The sequence below is a fragment of the Vulpes lagopus genome, chromosome 18 (genome assembly GCF_018345385.1).
Source record: "Vulpes lagopus strain Blue_001 chromosome 18, ASM1834538v1, whole genome shotgun sequence".
In the NCBI taxonomy this organism is placed as follows: domain Eukaryota; kingdom Metazoa; phylum Chordata; class Mammalia; order Carnivora; family Canidae; genus Vulpes; species Vulpes lagopus.
Window position 1 is genome coordinate 8,334,499 of NC_054841.1, and position 18,329 is coordinate 8,352,827.

Genomic DNA, 18,329 nt, shown 5'->3' on the forward strand with positions numbered 1-18,329 from the left:
GCTTCTGCACTTGGACTTGTGAGGTTCTGCTTTGAGTCCATTGGCTTTAGAGCACATTCACTCAGGCTCTTAGCTCCGGCTGCCATGGGTGCAGCCTCTTACCTCCTGACTCCCTTCTCTCTTAGTTCCTCACTGAGACCACACCCAATAACTCAGACGGCGCTCACTGAGGTCCCTGGCTGCCAGCAAGTAGGATAGTTCAATAGTATGTGCTAAGATCTTGTAGATTACAGTCTTTGAGCCATAAAATCCTTAGGAAATGCTTCACTGCCATGGGGTAGCATGGAGACGTGGATGGTGGGAGGTTCAGACAGTGCATGGATAGGTGTAAAGTAAGGAACATTTCAGAGACAGTGATGGAAGTGTTCCCAGGTCTCCAGGAAAACAGCATTCATTTACTTACCTCATATTTTTGGGACACCCGCTGTGTGCCAGATACTACATCTCAGACTGGGGATATGTGAACAAGACACATGCTTAAATTCTGTCCTCATGTGTGGCCTGTGGGGGAAACTGACATTATGTGAATGTGAAAATGAACACAATCACGGCTCCCGATCAGGGCTCTGGGGCAAAACTAGGACGCTTGTACATGGGGGTTCAGGGAGCACCTTTCAGAGGATATAGTATCAAAGCTGAGATACTGGGAATGGGAAGCCCAGCAAGATGGCACCCTCCTACCAAAGGGAACAGCACAGTGTCTTTTAGGCGCTGTTGGAGGGCAGTGTCACTGGACCTGGGTGTGCAAGGAGAAGATGAAGTCAGGGAAGTAGGCAGGAGACAGACCAGGGGGCTCTAGGGAGGAGTTTGGATTTTATTGTAAGTGAGATGGGCTGTGGCAAGAGTCTGCTCATGTCCCTGTGCATCAGTTCATCCCTGCGTGTCATGTGTATCTATGTCCACCTCCACCTGTGTGACACTATGCCTTCAGGTGTTCTCTGGCCACTGAAGCCTACCTCTTCCAACCTTTGGGCAGTTTGGAAGTGCTGAGGAGTTAAAGCCCGCCCTCGCCCCTAGCCCCTACAGCAGCCTTTCACTAATAACTCAGCAAAGGTGGTGTATAAATACCCCAGCTCCCTACTCAGTACATAGAATAATTGAGGCATGATCTGCCCTATCTCTTAGATTTCCCAGTGGGATTGGGTCCATTGCTCATGGTGGTCATTGTTCTTAAAGCCCCTTTATCTTGTTGACATCCTTTCTTCTCCAGGTTCCGTTCCCCACTCCCTTCTTGGCGTTTCTTGGATTCACCTCCCATAGAAACTGCTTATTCTCACATTTCATCTTAAGGCCAGTTTCTACAGGAAATCCTGGGGGTTGGAGGGTCTTGAGCCCCATGGGACAAATTAGCCTGTTTCCTGTTTTTGTAAATAAAGTTTTGTTGGAACACATCCATGTGTATTTGATTACTATCATCTGCTGCCAAAGACCAGATGGCCCACAAAGCCAGACCAATTTTCATTCTGACCCTTCAAAGAAAATGTGCCTACCTTTGGTCTTGAGGAGAAGAATGGCCTGGTCTGATTTACTTTATTAAAAGATCACTTTAGCTGCAGGGTAGAGAGTAGATGTGGGAATGGAAGGCTTAAGGACTAATTAGAAGGCCATCACAGAAATCTAGGATATCTATAAGTTGAACAGACTTTGGTTGTATTTTGAAGTTAGAAACAATAGGACCTGTCAATGGATTGGAAGGAAGAAGGGAGAAGTTCAGAGATGTATTTTTGTGTACTTTTGGTTCTTCTGATGCTCCTTGAAAAATTATCTTTCTCTTCAATATAACTTCTTCAGTAATTCTCCATGACTTTTCAGCTTGGTTGGGAGCCACCTCTGGGCCCCCTGGAGTCCCCACACTCATCCTGACATAATGTTCACTCTTCCTTTGACCTTGCCTTGGATGACAGAGATAACATATAACAGAGCCTGGATTCTTAATGCAATATGACTCTAGACTCTGCTTTTGTGACCATCATCACACCGACTTATCAGTGTAGCATATGGTAGGTGCTTGATAAGCAGTCACTAAGTGAATGAAAGCCAAGAACTCTTTGGTTTGGTCCAACCTGCTTATCCCAACACTCTGCCTTCACTATTTCTCCCTTTCCTCACCTGTCTTGCCTTCTCTTGCCCAGCTCTCGTATTTTATGGTGCAGACATGGGGCCTCGGCAATGAAGTGGAGCTAACAGGTGATGCCATAGCCATCATTATTTAACGAGCAAGACCCTCATGTAGCCACGCAACATGGAAGCTGTGAGCTGGCTCTGAGCAGACAACAAATCATTTCTGGTGGGGCATCAGAATCTGCTTGGGCAGCTTGTGTGTGAAACATGTTCCAATTCTCCTGGGACATTAAAGGAAATGGAGGGAGGACATAGGGAGACTGGGGTGTTAAGCAGGGTGATCCCTCTGAGGTAGAGAAGGCTGGGCCATCTCAATCATGTCTGCCCTCTGCCTTCATCCCTGAATTTGTGAGACAGCCGCCCACTGCCTCTGTTGAGATTACATCATAAATTACTCAGGCATAAGCTGACCAGATCTGAGAGCATGCAAAGGCAGTCCAGAAACCAAGCAAGGGTGCTGGCATTTGTAAAAAAACAAAACAAACAAAGCAAAAAACAAATCTGTTGGAGATGAGGGTAGATGTTGGAAGCGGGTCAGTAGGTCCAAGCAAGAGAGAGGCCCACCAATAATTTCCTCGCTTGGCCTCCCTGGGGGTCAGTGCTGTTTCTCTACTCCCTCCCTCTCCTCTTTCTTGCCTCACTCCTCTCTTACCATCCTTAAAAAACACACATAGGCAGAAATCAATCCATCAAATGTCATTACAGATTTATTAAGCCTGATGTAGAAAGACATTTACCAGTAACATCTTCACAAAGCATAAAAAGAGCACTTCTATTCAGTCTTGTGCTTTGAAAATCTAAATATATTTTTATCATATAAATAATTCTTTTCATGTCTTAAGTGCATCTGTGTTTTTTTTTTTTTCTTCTTCTTCTCTCCTTTAATTTTCATTCAGTTGGCCAAAGCGAAAGTCGGTGTTGACTGAAACGAAGCCATTTGCAAAGCTAATGGTGTTGAGAGGCGTGTCTAGGTTCTACTGTATCAGCTGGGTCTCAGAAAGGTGGGTTAAGATCGGCAGCATTAGAATGAGGGACAGCCTCCAACAAAATCATAATCGAACACACCCAAGTCCTTAATGTCAGCAGTTGGGTTTCCTGATGCAAATTACCGTAAGGTTTCAGATGGGAAACATTCTATTTTCCACTGTTGAGTGGAAAAAAAGAAAGATTTTTTTTTGTCACAAAGGAAAGAGTCATCATGTTTAAAAATGTAAATAATACACTTATAGAAACCTTTTTGATGGAAATGAGGGGCTCCATATAACCTTGGCGAGTGTGTTATTAGTTTTTCACAATAGCTAAAAGAAGTAGTATCTATTATTTAGGGCTTTAATTACAGTTCGCAAAGTAGAATGATTTTCTTAAAAAAAAAAAAACACCCAACTCTTTAGATGTAAAAAATAATGGCTTCTGTGATATAATTTAAGAGTTTTCTTCATCTCCACCATCAGAGAATTTATTTCTAGTGGTAAAATTGTATTAAAAAAATCTCTCCTTATAGAGATAATTTCAATGCTGCAGCATCCGACACAGGCATACGTCTTAAGTGCATCCAAACGAAGTCATTTTTATTCAGCGAGGGGCTGATCTGTATGTTTCTTTTGACCTGATTTAAGTTATATGGGGTATCAAGACCAGATTGTTTATAATTAGGAGAGATGACAGGATGGTGGCAGCAAGGGACAAAGGCGGGAGCACCTTTTCTGAAGAAAATCCCTGCATATTTTTTTTTCAAGCTGGAAAGCCATCATTTCCAGCTGGGTTGTTTGTCTTTGGGCAGTGACAACTCGGCCAAGCCTTTGGAAATTTGCAAACAGGGGCTGCATTGAGCCCCAGCATTCGGGATGATGAGGAGTAAAAGAAAGTGTGGCTAGCCAAGGGAAGAATTTTCCAGATCCCAGAGAAGTGGGCACAGATGCCTGCCTATCTGTGATGAATCTGTTTGGCCACAGGGTGGTATAATTTTCCTAGCAGAAAACTTTTTTTTTTTTCATAGCAAGGACAATTTATAATCATCAAAAACAAGTGAAACATGGTTTTGATTAAAACAGCCTGTTGGCTCAATAATCTCTGTAATTTTAAAAACATCCTTAATGCAGAAGAAGAACACGCCGATGTCAGGAATGGCCTGGGGCCCCATTACAACAGCAACCGAATAAATAAGGAGGAGAATTGCGAGGTCATAAAAACAAAATTAAGCTAATGTTTCAAATTTCGACAATTATGAATTCTTCCTCTAAGAAGACATTAAAAAAAATTTTCAGGCACTATTAGATAAAATACAAAGAGGATCATTCTACATGGATGAGTTTGCAGTTTTCCCAAGGGGTAAAGCATGCCTTTAAAGGAAAACTCTGAATTAGGACGTTGGTTCCTCCCTAGATCCAGCAATTGGACGGGGCTCATGCAGACAAACTTGGTTCTTAGAATTTCTTTGTAAACTCAGATCTAATTCTTTCGTAAGCTATTGAAAGAGAATGACCAGGAAAAAATTACAAGCATATTTTTTTCTATACAAAAGGATCCCCATCGTGGGCCAGTTTGGTAGGAAACAGAAACAAGCAAATATAACAAAATCTGTGTTCATACATGGCGATATAGTTAGTATATACAAATATGTACAGTATAAAAATGTATGGAAGGCTTACGTTCCCAGTCATCCAAGCTGCATTGTATACAGGGAAAACAGCCTGGCTTTTGCTCCTAGTATACAGGCAAATGTATTATATACAGCATGCAGGCGATAGAAAATTAGTGCATTTGCACGGAAACATTCTACAGGTATGGTTGCAGTCATTTTTCTTTGAAAATGACTAGTCTGCTTTCCTAATATAAAAATGTCTTTGCTTTTCTTCGCTGGCAAATAAACACTTTCCTTCAGAGCAAGGATGAATGTGATTCTCCTAACTCACTCCGCCCTACCTTCCCCACTGCCTATTCTAAAAGAAAAAAAAAAAAAATCTAGAATCAACAGAAGGGAGCAAATGTGTAACATAAATACGGTTGATACCAAATTTCCTAAAAAGCTACAAGCGCTCTGCAGATGAGAACGGGTTGACCATTAAAAAGACTGTGTATGATCAACTATCTTCTTGATTTTAGAGGGGTTTGAAAGTTTATGATTCATGCTGACTGTGCCTGGATGTTAGGAATCCAAGTCAGGAGAGATTAGGAGGATGTAAGTATATTAGAGACCAGAAAGTATATTGTATCCCGAGATATTATGACATTTAAGAACCCTGAGCCAAATAAGAATTGTTTCGTATGTCAGCTCTTTTTTTTTTTTTTTTGACTTGCATTGCACATTCTAGCATCTGCTGTGTTATAAGCCAAAATATTGTATTGCAAAACTGGAATGTTTCTGTAGTATTTATCTCAATACAGGACGGGAACAGTTTTTGCTTCTTCTCCGCACAGACCAGTTGAACTTTGTGTATTTAAAAAATATACATACACATTTATACTTCCTGAATGTTGTATGGGTCATTTAGAAAGTGAAAATATTACTGTACAAAGTCTTCACATTTGAGATATAATCGTATGATTGTGCAAGTTCTGTAAATATAAGCCTTTACCTGGGGACTGATACCCAAACGCAGGTTTCAGGTTCAAGATAATTCAGTGAACACACTGAAATTCATTTTCTGGAGGGGTTGAAGGGAGTGGTAGATTTTTTTTTTTCTTCTTTTTGTAAGTAATGCATTTGTTGGAGTTTTTCAACTTCTCCTGGGGGTTTTCACAAAAGAGTTATTATTTGTACTTCCAAAAGCGGTTTTAAGCAAGTAAACATTGTAGAGAGGGCTGTGAGAATTTAATCTATCTTTTTCCAAACAGATCGTTTGTTCAAAGGCCTTAATGATAATCGCATGGCTATTGGTAAAATCATTTGTGTGCTGAAAGGTGTCATAAAAGGGTGCCATTGCTTGGAAGAGCCATTTTACTTGGAATATATTTTTCCAAAGGAAATGGACAGAGTCCTGTTGCAGAAATAGCATTCCACCTGGTACCAGCATTTTAAAACAGTCCTATTCTAATCCATAAAACATTTCTAGTTTTCCCTGAAGCTTTGGGCTGCCTTGCGCATGAATAATTTTTGGAGAAACACCCACGCCCGTTAGCCCATTGTTCGTAACTATTGGAAGAAGATTAACTAGAGCCTGGAAATTGTATATCTGCGTATGCCTCTGAATCTGTCACAGGAAACCAAAGGAGATAAGTGGCTTTTACTTTGGATGAAGAGGTAAAATTCCCCCGTAGAAATTCTAAAGATGATTCACAAGTTTCAAAATGTTTAATGCTTCCCTACAATGGAAACCTATCTCTCTGTCTGGGGGGATGGAAATTTGTATCTCGTTCTCCTGCTCAATCTTTGTCTAAAAGTATTTCATGGATATTTTGAGAAAGTGCCACATATAGGAAGGGAGAAAATGAAATTAGCATTTTAACATCTCACAGGGGAAAAAAATAAACCCGAAAGTTCAGTTGGGATTTTTTTTCTTGCCTAATGCTCGTTCAAAACAGATACTACTTTATTGCTACACATACACATATGTAGTTCTATACATCGACACACTTCTGTTCTTGAGGAGAGTAGAGGAGGATGTGAAAATGACATTTTTAATGTGTGTGTGTGTTTTAACAAAAACATATAACAAGATTAAAAAAATGAAACCCAATGAGAAGGATTTGAACGCAGTCAAGTAGCCGGTGAAGGGACAGATAGAAAAGCAACAGGACTCGTGCACCTTTTAAGGCCTTGTAATCTTTGGGTTGACTGTGAAAAGTTTCAGGAAACCATAGACTCTTAGTGTGTCACTGTCCGTGGAGCCTGGAAAATAAAAAGTGAATTCGTATATGTACACCTCCTCACTGCTTCAACCAGAGTTACATAAATGCTTCCCAAGTATGTCATTTCATGAGCTTATTTTCTGCATTTCGACGAAGTGTCTGTGACATTAATTATGCAAGACTCAAACAACCCGAGCAGGCACATTTTGGGGGTGAGTTTGAAGAACTCTATTTGTGACCTTAAAGGAATTCTGTGGGGACTGTCTGGGCTAGCCAATGTATTCTGTGATTATAGTCTACATTTAGGCCTTGACCTGTTTTTAAGCTATTTCCTTTCTGTATGCTTTTCAGAAGGAGAAATCCCTATCCTGAAATATTAGTATTTTGAAAAACAGGAATGAAACCACAAATGACACAGGGGAGTTGGACCCTCTGTGAGCTCCTCCCGCAGGTGTCTGATATCAGCTACCTCTAGGAGAAGCTATAAGTACAGAAGGGCCAGGCTGTTGTGTTGCATTGTTCGCTGCTGTATCCCATAGCACCTAGAATAGTACCGTGCACATAGCAGGTGTCTCCTAATATTTTGGAACGAATTGGCTGAATAAATCGTGTTTCCCATTCTGCCTTGTGCCCGCCACCCCCGACCCCAGTGCTTTGTAACATGTTGTATAACTGGTGAGGTTGCTGAACTACAAAATGGGGCCAAATACATAAAACTTAAATATTTTTTTTTTCCCAGTGGACATTTTAGTTTGCAGCTGGTTGGTGGTCTTAGCTAGAAGGAGGGATGGGGAAGGAAAGGCAGTTTCTCACCCCCCACTGATAACAAGTGTTGGTGGTGGAATGGAGATACTCGAGCAGAGATTTGCATGATATTTGCACGTCATGCTCCTTTCCAGTTCTAAAGTTCCAATGAGAGGAAGAGGGTGGTCAGAAAGCAGATTACAAACATTCTTCTGAGCTCATGTTAGTTTTTCCCTCCAGAGAGAAGTTTCTAGAAGCCTCACAGGACTTTCCAAATGGAAAGACAGGCCTGGTCTCTAGAAATGTACTCAGGGCTGTGTTTACCTCACAGCATGAGCCCAGATCTTGTTTCCTAGGGAGAACATTAGCAGCTGTCCCTCAGCAGTGACATTTACAGTTACCAAGTGACAATTCATGAATCTTACCAAATTTATCAATATTTTTGTCTCTCGCCTCCCACCCCACCCCTCCATAGAAATTGTGCTAACAAAACCATATAGATTAAATGTTGAAGCAGATGATTTATTTATTTTTTCTTAGAGGGGAAACAATTTCCATGGAGTTGAGAATTGTCTTGTCTCCCTCCAGTTGGAGCAAGAGCTCAAGAATCTGCTTTTAAAGGGTAGCAACAGAATCTGAATTACGTAACTTTATCTAATAACCCTGGGTTGGAGCAGACAATTTTTAACGGCTTCAAGAAGCCCAATGCTAATGCATTGATTTTCCTTTAATAGAATTTCGTTGTCGAAGGACGGTGCTCAGTAGAGTCCACCCTTCAATCTTAACCCATGCGAAGACTGTTCCTTTCCAGTTGAGCTCCATTCATTTCTGGTTGAATAGGTTAAGCAAAGACAGACCTCGCTGTTCTCAATTCACTTTATGATCCTCCCATCATAAAAAATAATATCAGCACCTTGCTTTTCATGTCAGAACTACATTTGAGCCGCTATTCCCTATGCCCATGAGTAAATCCCATAAAAGCCGCCCCGTTGTACTGTTGCTATTTTTCCTTGTGGGTGATTGATTGATGGATGAGTGCTGACACTTCAATGAAGCTATTTCGACTGCCATCTCAATCCGATGATGTGAGGGGTATATTTTCTGTCCATGCCTCATTACTTCAGAATGACATTCCTGGAACTTCATTTACTTTTTCCCTCCTTCCCCGAAGCGCCATATTTTTTCCCATCTAGGTTATGCATGCCATAAAAAAAGCAATTTGCTATTATATGTGGCATAAGGGCAACACTTTCCCTAGGAGGTAAATAAGAAGTTTTTTTTTTTTTTTAATCCCAATGTTGAATTTAGGGATCATGTCAAAATTTCCAAAGCAATTTCAACAGGCAGCTTCCACGAGAAAAGGTGAAGAGGATATTTGGCTTCGTGTTGTTGGTGTTGAGATTATTTTTGCGTGTGATAACCTCGGTAATTAAAGCAACCACAAAATTGTTTTTTTTGTTTGTTTGTTTCAGAATCCTCAAGTTCCTAGTGTTGTACCTAGAGTAGTTTAACTATCTCGCCTATAGCTGAGCAGCAGTTTATAACACAATCCAGACTTTATTTGTCCTTTGAGAATAAGGAAATTCATTGTTTAAATGCAATGATAGATTTGCCTGTTTATAGATTGCTTTGAGTTGTATAGAAATGCTCAACCAGAGTAAACAGCTCTACCCCTGAATTTCCAAACTGTGCGCCAGGTATGCAAGACTTTTCATATTAAAACATGCTCTTAGCTTTTCCAAGTTGACTTAGGACCTGATTTTAATCTGTGTAATACAGTATTCCCGTTAATAATAACGTATAATTAAGACATCCGTTAAAAATCCATAACGTTAATTTAATGGAGAAAATCTAATACAGTTCTATTGGAATTTTTACGTTAAATTAACTTTAACGGGCTTTTAATGGATGTCTTAATTAGATCTCATTATTAACGGGAATATTCCACAAATTAAAATTGGGCCCTCAAAGTTTTAATGAAAAAAGTTGCGGGAACACATTTAAAACGGACACCCTAGCTCATGCTTTCTATTGCTTCTCCAGCTAAGCTGGTCTCCCCGTCCAGAAACAACAGGTGCTGCAGAAGGAGATCCCCGGGCAAGGGGGCCGCTGGGCTTTCCACCCTGCAGAGGTCTCATCTTCTCGCTTGCTTTCCGGATCCCGCCTCTCACCACCTTCCTTGCTTCTGCCAGGTTGCAGCTCTCCTATGCAGACTTGAAACCGTTGTTTTTTGTTGTTGTTGTTTTGTCTTTTGTGGGTTTTGCGTGTGTGTGTGTGTGTGTGACCAACAAAGATGATGATCAAAAAGATGCCCACCAGCGCTTGGGGAAAAAGTCTTTGGCAGCAACATGGTTAAGCCTATAACCGTGTGAACCACTTTCACAGAAGATGAACATTGTTCAGAGGTTTTCTTGGCTCAAACTCTGGTCTAACTTAATAATTCTTCCACTTTGCGGTGATGAATGGCTCCCCAGTGCAGGGCCAGGACTGGGCAATCCAGGTGCAACCGTAATTGTTGCTCTGAACAGAAACATTTCCTTTCGACAAACGTTCCCAGAGGGGTTATAAATAGGAAATGGACATTACCATGGAAAGTAAGCGTCCAAGGGTCTGCATCTAGCACAGCTCGCTTGGACATTAAACTATGAGGACTCATACTCCCCCGCCCTTTCCTGTCAAGGGTTACAGACCGACGGAATAAGTACATCAATGTTCTCAGTCATTATTTTTCTTCAGTGGCACTTTGTTTTCTCGTGACAGTGAAAAGGGGACCGTGGAGACGAGACTGCCTCTTTGCAGTTTATCAATGAAAATCTAATATCGTCCATAAGCAGAGAAGTGGAAATCAATACTTCATTACCAAATTGTTAGTAAGAATGAAGAGAGATGGCTGGACTGGGTTTTTTTTTTTTTTTTCCTTTTTTCTTTTTCCTCTTTTTCTTTCTTTCTTTCTTTCTTTTTTTTTTTTTTTGGCAGTCTTCTCAGAGCAGGGTGTCAGGAGGAGTTCAGTGTCAGAAGCAGGTGGTATACAATGAAGGACTCAGGGTGAGGGGGATCCAGGCTGGAAAAGTTGAAACTAAGGCATTTGTCCTGTAATGGGAATCAGAACAACAGAGAAAGATGCATTATTTTCTGAGGAATAGCTCAGGTGGTTATTTCCCCCAGGTAGCCAAGTGGCCCACCTGCACTATTTCATTTGTATTAATGTTCTGCATGGAATCATAGTTACCTCTAGCCTAGGGTATGATATAACCATGTGATTCCTAGAAAGGAAGAGCCAGCTTAGGGGAAAAAAGAATCTTTAAAATGTTTGGAAGAGATATTTATACACTCATGTTCATTGCAGCATTATTCATAATAGGCAAAAGGAGGAAGCAAACTAGATGTCCATTGACGGATGGATGTATAAACAAAATGTGGTATATGTATACATACAATGGGTTACTACTCAGTCTTAAAAGGAAGGGAAAATTCTTATACATTCTACAACATGGATGAACCTTGAGGACATTGTGTTAAGACAAAATAAGCCAGTCATAAAATACTATATGACTTCACTTCCATGGAGGTACCTAGGGTAGTCAAACAAACTTACAGAAACACAAAGCAGAAATAGTCATTGCCAGGGGCTGGGGAGTGGGGGAATTGTTGTTTAATGTGTACGGACTTTCAATTTTGCAAGACAAAAAAGTTCTGCAGATGGAGAGTAGTGATAGTTGCACAACAATGGGAATGTGCTTACTGCCACTTGGAAATGGTCAAGATGATACATTTTATGTTTTGTGTGCTTTTCCATAATTAAAAATAAAAGCTACAATGTATGGCTTTCCCATTATACAGCATTTTGAAAAAGAAAAAATAAATTAACCTGTGGCCCTACCATCCAGGGAGAGCTCCTATTCACATTCTGCTGTATTTCCTTCTAGTTTTCTCCTGTGCGTTTGCCTGAGGCATACCGGGTTATAAGTGCCCCTTTTTGGTGTGTCCCCCCACTTGGAAGCTTCACTGTAAATAGTTATACAAGTTCTATCACCTACATTATCAGAATTTACTTAAATGCTCTCATGATGTTGGACATTTCATTTGCTTCCAATTTTATTCAACTATAGGTAACACCGTGATAAACAACTTTGTGTTTAAAGCCTTGCAGTTTTGTTGGGATAGATTCATAGACTTAAGTTGCCAGATGTGGAATTCCTGAGTCAAAAGATAGGAACGTTTTTGTGGTTGAGGAAGTGCTACTTAAAAGTATGCTTTGCTACTTAAACATATGCTTGTATGAGATTAATTGGGAGAATTTTTTTTTCAGATATGTGCTATCTAGGTTATGGTAAGAATGTGTATAGTTTCCATTAGCCCAACCTGGGTGGCATTCCTTGTTCATGTCTTATTGTTTAGCGGTATTGCCTGTTTTTGTGAGAAAAAAACACCTTGGACTTACACGTCATTAGTCTTTTGGAAAAGGAAAACTTCTAAGTTTCTAGTAGAAGAATAAGGACAAGTTGAAAACTGTTGACAGTTGATGCGTGTGAAGAAAGTATGCACAAAATAACCACAACAGACGTTATAAGCGATTCCTTGGTAAGAAGTAGCATGATGCTAACACTAGAGGCAGTTGTTATATACCTACCAGATGCCAGGCACTTTACACATACTACCACTGACACTTGACACAATCTCATCTTAAAAAGAAGAGTCTCAAAGAGGTTCATGACTTAACCAAGGTCACATGGCTAGTAAAAAGGAGAAAATGGCTTTAAATTTACATCTTCCCATTTAGAAGCTTCCATGCTCACTTCAGGCATCCCTTCCCCACACTGCCCTTCTAGATTACAGATGGTCACCATCAGTGGGAGGAGTCATTTCCCTTTGACGTTAGTTAGGTTTGCATTTCAGAGACCAAGTAGTCTTCCCTCTAACTTGGTTGGAACCCCCTGGCAGGTCCGGAAACTTGGAGGAGAGTGGTCACTCTGGGTCAGAGAAAGAGAAAGAGAGAGGGCAGAAATTGTAATGGTATACACAGAAGGTAGGAGGAGGGAGAGGGGGAGAAAGAAGAAGAGAGCAGAGGATTTTCTTTCTTCTTCTCTTTTTAAAAGATTTTATTTATTTATTCATGAGAGACACAGAGATAGGGGGGCAGAGACACAGGAAGAGGGAGAAACAGGCACCCTGTGTGGAGCCTGATGCAGGACTCCATCCCAGGACCCCAGAATCATGACCTGAGCTGAAGGCAGATGCTCAACCACTGAGCCACCCAGGTGCTCCCCAGTGGATTTTCTTAAAGGGTGAAAGTGTCTTGCACTGTGAGGTCCTGGCTGGAGGGTTGACACACGCTCTCTTTGAGGCCCCCCTTCTCTCCTCCCTGACCATGATATTAACGTGATACCAGTTTTAGAGAACTTGGTTTCATTTGTCATTTCTCTGGATTTGTTCAACACCCAGACTCCTCTGCCTGGGTTTCTCTTAGGGCAAAGTTTGCTCTGGGGAAAGGAGGGAGGAGAATGAAAAAAAGTAATTGTATTATATTACAGTCCCCTACTTGGAAATTCACAATAACATTAGCATAATAAAGGCTCTAAGAAGTCCTGCCACCAAAACCCAACCCAACCCAACACAATGGGTCTTTATTTAACCCCGTGATTCCCAGATTTATTTGATGACCCTTTTCTTTCCCATAAAACACTCACAAATATCCTTAGGTGTTGTTTCTCTGGAAAATATCTTCATGGCAGACTCTTGTGTAAAAATAATGAAGGTGCTCAGCTCCTAAGATTGCAGTCCTGACCTCATTATTGACTTTCTGTGATTCTTTGCACAGGTCTTTGGCTTTTTGGGGTCTCGGCATGAAAGGAGCCTGTTGTAGTGATAGCTTGACATTTCTCGAGTTTCCTCTACTTGTGTCAACCTCATGATGCTGCCGTACAGGAGGGAGTAGTGTCTACGCTTCCCAGCCTAGGAAATGGACATTTAGGGAGGTGAAGCCATTTGGCCTGCAGTCACTTGGCTGGTAAGTGGGAGAAAGGGTAGTTGGGTGCAAGGTTGTCTGGGCTCTTACACCACTGCTTCTTTTATGGTCTGTGATGGTTTGGTAATATCGTAAAGTGTTGAACACTAACATTATTAATAATTCAGAGGCATTTCTCCAAGAGTATCTGTACAGTTAGTTACAGTTACTGAGTTAAATTCTAGATACAAGTGCCTTCTATTGAAACCTGACAGATCTTGGGACACCTGGGTGGCTCAGTGGTTGAGTGTCTGCCTTTGGCTCCTGTCATGATCCCAGAGTCCTGGGATCAAGTCCTGCATCGGGCTCCTCGCAGGGAGCCTGCTTCTCCCTTTGTCTGTGTCTCCACCTCTCTCTCTGTGTCTCTCATGAGTAAATAAAATCTTAAACAAACAAACAAACAAACAAACACCTGGCAGATCTCATATTCCACCCTGATGGGTGGAAGTGGTGGATTCTTCCAGAAGTTCAGGGTTCCTGTACTAAAACAGAATGTGTGCAGAGGAGAACTGAATCTTGGGCCACTTTGATACAATATAACTTTTCTTACTACTTCTTATCTTAGAAGAAGCAGCAGCACCTTAGTTTTCTGTAGGTCTAAAGATGGGACCCTGCAGAAAATTAAAGCTAGAAAATGAAGGGAATGAGAAGTAGTGGTTTAATTTCTCACTGTTCAGAAGGAGGTGTGTAAACTACTCTTGGTTGCGTCTCTACTGGTTGTGGAGGCCATGCTTTGCTGCTGCGTGGATTTTTTTTTCTTTCCGTAGTATGTTAAGCTACTACTATAAAAATAAAACAGAAATAAATAAAAAATTTTAATTACATATCTAAAAAGTCATTGGCAGTGTTCATTAAGGAGAGTTTGTGAGGGAGAGGCAGGCGAAGAGATGTAATGATCTTTATATTAATTACATAGCCAATAGATGTGTAGAATTGTATCTAATTTGGCCACGCTAGAATTTTTTTTTTTTAGAAAAAGAGAGAGAGGGATCCCTGGGTGGCGCAGCGGTTTGGCACCTGCCTTTGGCCCAGGGCTCGATCCTGGAGACCTGGGATCGAATCCTATATCGGGCTCCCGGTGCATGGAGCCTGCTTCTCCCTCTGCCTGTGTCTCTGCCTCTCTCTCTCTCTCTCTGTGACTATCATAAATAAATAAAAATTAAAAAAAATTAAAAAAAAAAGAAAAAGAGAGAGAGTGGGCGGGGGGGGGGGGGAGAGAGGGAGAGAGAGAGAGAGAGAGAAAGAGAATGTTAAGCAGGTTCTATGCCCAGCAAGGATCCCTGTGAGGGCCTGGTCTCAGGACCCTGAGATCATGACCTGAGCCGAAATAAAGAGTCAGATGCTTGGGATCCCTGGGTAGTGCAGTCATTTAGCGCCTGCCTTTGGCCCAGGGTGCGATCCTGGAGACCCAGGATCAAATCCCACGTCAGGCTCCCAGTGCATGGAGCCTGCTTCTCCCTCTACCTGTGTCTCTGCCTCTCTCTTTCTCTGTGTGACTATCATAAATAAATAAAAATTAAAAAAAAAAAAGAGTCAGACGCTTAACCAGCTGAGCCACCCAGGCACCCCTGGCAATCCTAGAATTTTTAATCCCTCTGGCACATCATTTTGGCTGGCCCTTCCTCTCCTGGCCCTTGCTCAGCCCTGCCTTCTTCTTTTTCTACTTTTCCTGTTCTCAGAGCTGTGTTGCTATTCCCGAGGGGAGTCCTGTGGTTGCTACAAGGATGGGCGCACCACCAATGTTGAATGGTTTAGGTACTGGGACTCTTAGGCACCTTGCAACATTGGGACTGCTTCTTACAAGGTGGTATTGTTTCTCATCCTACACCATTTTTGAAAATCTCTCTGTAGGTTGGGGTTTCTCAACCTTGGCACTATTGATATTTTGGGCTGGATAATTCTTTGTTGTGGGAGACTGTCCTGGGCACTGCAGGACTTGTAGCAGCATCTCTGGCCTCCATCCACTAGATTTCACTAGCAGCCCCCTTACCCTTGAATTGTGACAGCCAAAAATATCCCTGGATGTTGTCAAATGTCCCTGGATCAGGGAGCAAAATGATCTATCACAGCAGTTCAGAACTGCTGACATAATGGAGAATATTTTTATAATTATTTCAGCCTAGAACCAAATTCCATTTTACATATAAACACGGAGTATTTGGTGCACAGTTTCATATACATTGCATTGTCCAGAAATAAAACACTCTTGCAAACAAAGAAGAACTAGCTTGTTTTCTTTGGAATTTTCATGGGAGTTCCTGGCCATTAAAAAAAAAAAAAATCAAGTCACCTGTGGCATCACCACTCATGGTATTTGAGATGCCCACTCAAGGGCTCCGGAACTGACCTGCACTTGTCATTGACGTGTTCACAGTGAGTCTGCATATAGGAGCACACAGTGGACCTCCTTGTCATCCTTTGAGGACCTCATACCTGAGTGCGGCCCACAGAACGGTAGCATTGGGATCACCAGTGCAGGGGGCCTGTCCCAGTCCTGCTGACTCAGAATCTGCATTTCACAGGATGTGAGGGGATGCTGTTCATGTTTGAGGAGTCCTGTTCGAGTGGACTTTTGTGCCCAAACGTTTTCCTTTGGTTTCTTATTGTACACTCATCGCACCAGATGATTTCTTTTGGAAATGATGTATGTAAGCTGGTCATGTGATCTCTGAATTCATTTCTGGATCGTAAAGGGAAAATCAGAAAATGTTTGTTGGGAAATGTCCAGGCTGGGTCTGCAAAGGCTGAGGACCCCTGCCCTCTGCGGGCCCCGTGTAGGCAGACGCATCTGGTGTGTGATGTCAGCTATCACCGGTGTGCCGAGGACTGCGTGTTCCAGATCCGCACATCCAACCGCCTTCTTTTTTTTTTTTTTTTTTTTCCAACTGCCTTCTTGACGCCTCTATGTGAGTGTCCCACAAGTCCATCCGAGGCAACTGTTTCTAAAGCAGGGAGCTTGAATTCCCCCGCTCCCCAGCCCATTTCTCCTCCAGTGTTTCTGTTCATAGGAAATGGAACCTCGGGCCACTCAAGTGTTCCGGCCAGAAAGTTGGGTCATCCTTGACACCTCATCATAAAAGCTCTCGCCAGAATCTACTTCCATGCCTTCCCCAACACCCCAGCTCAAGCCTGAGCATATCCTCCCCAGATGATGGTAGTGCCTTCCCCCAGGACTGCGTTACTCTGCTCTGCATCCTGCTCATCATCTTCCATATGGCAAACAAAGTGAGCTTATGAAAACTTTAATTAGATTGCAGCAGTCACTCCCTAATTCCTCCCAGCTTAGAGTCCTTCGGTGACCTCCACCGCACTCAGGAAAAACCCTGTATTTCTCAAACTTTTGGCTTGATCTGGCCTTGCCACCTCTCTGACCTCACTTGGGTTTCTAGGCCCCTTGCTGATCTGTCCCAAGGACAGGGACCTTCTGACAGCATTCTTAACATGCTCGGGGGCTTTGTAGGTGCTGTTCCCTCTGTCTATGATGTTCTTCCTTCTATTCGTTTGGCAAGCACCTTCTCATTCTTGAAGTCTTAACTGGAATGTCACTTCCTCAGAGAAGCCTTTTCTCACCCTCGGGGCTTGACCAAGTTCTTTCGATTTAATCTTGCACCTTATATGTTGTTCTTATGGGACTTACTGCAGTTTATAAAATTAATCATAGGCTTAATTTTTAATTTAGTGTCTGCCCCCTATACTGTAAACGCCAGGAAGGTGGGGGTAGTGTGCTTTTTTGTTTTTTGTTTTGTTTTTTTTTTTAAGATTTATTTATTTATTTGAGAGAGAGAGAGAGGGCACAGTGGAGAGGGCAGAAGGAGAGGGAGATCTCAAGCAGACTCCCCACTAAGTGTGGAGCCAGACACAGGGCTTGATCAAGATCTGAGCTGAAACCAAGAGTCAGAGAGGCCCAACCACTGAGCCACCCAAGGTGCCCTGACTGTGCTTTTTGATCATAACAAGCAGATAAGCCAACATCTGATACGTGGTATGTACTTGATAAATATATGCTGAGTGAATGAAGCCCTAAAGACAACATGAAAAAAGAATTTTAAAGTATTTTAAAATACTTTAAGATAATATAAAAGCAAATAATAGATTTGCCTGGAATCCTACTTCTCTAATTCTATGAAAGAGACAACGTACAACATGCAAAGAAAAAAGAGATTAGGACAGTTAGTCCATAGAGACATAAATGGACATGAACAAGCTTTGCCATCTGCTCGGTACTTTCAACTTCAAAGAATAATTTATTTTGCCATGTTGAAACAATTTACATCTTTTCAAATGTTATCTATATCTATATCTATATCTCTACTCTTATACACAATGTATAATATGTATGTGTGTGTATACTTTTCTGAAATATATTGGATAAATATTAGTAGCCCCAAAGATAAAAATATTGAAGCCAAGGGGGTTTAAATAATTTGCTCCTATAGTGATTAGTGATGAAATCAGGATATCTGGCTCCTAATACTGGGCTTCTAAAAACTGGTTAAAAATGAAAAAAACAGTGCAATGTAAATGCTGAAAATACATAAAATGTATTATTAAAAAAAAGACTGTGATAAGAAAGCAAAGTGGTTATGGAGACGTGTGATTCCTAACCGTGTAATCCTGGGAGAAACCTGCAGTTAATATTTTTTCAAATTGATTTTACAATTTGAAAATCCAA

At 41.6% G+C, this 18,329-nt stretch overlaps 1 protein-coding gene across 2 annotated transcripts in view; it reads right to left on the reverse strand.

Moving 5' to 3' along the window:
* Positions 1-2,973: 2,973 nt before the first annotated feature.
* The window catches only part of TSHZ2 (teashirt zinc finger homeobox 2), a 445,080-nt gene continuing 429,724 nt past the window's right edge, over positions 2,974-18,329 (reverse strand). For both annotated transcript variants that reach the window (XM_041732258.1, XM_041732257.1), the window contains exon 3: positions 2,974-10,743. In XM_041732258.1, the coding sequence (XP_041588192.1) occupies positions 10,742-10,743 (2 nt within the window). In that variant the 3' untranslated portion in view covers positions 2,974-10,741. The remainder of the gene's footprint in view (positions 10,744-18,329) is intronic.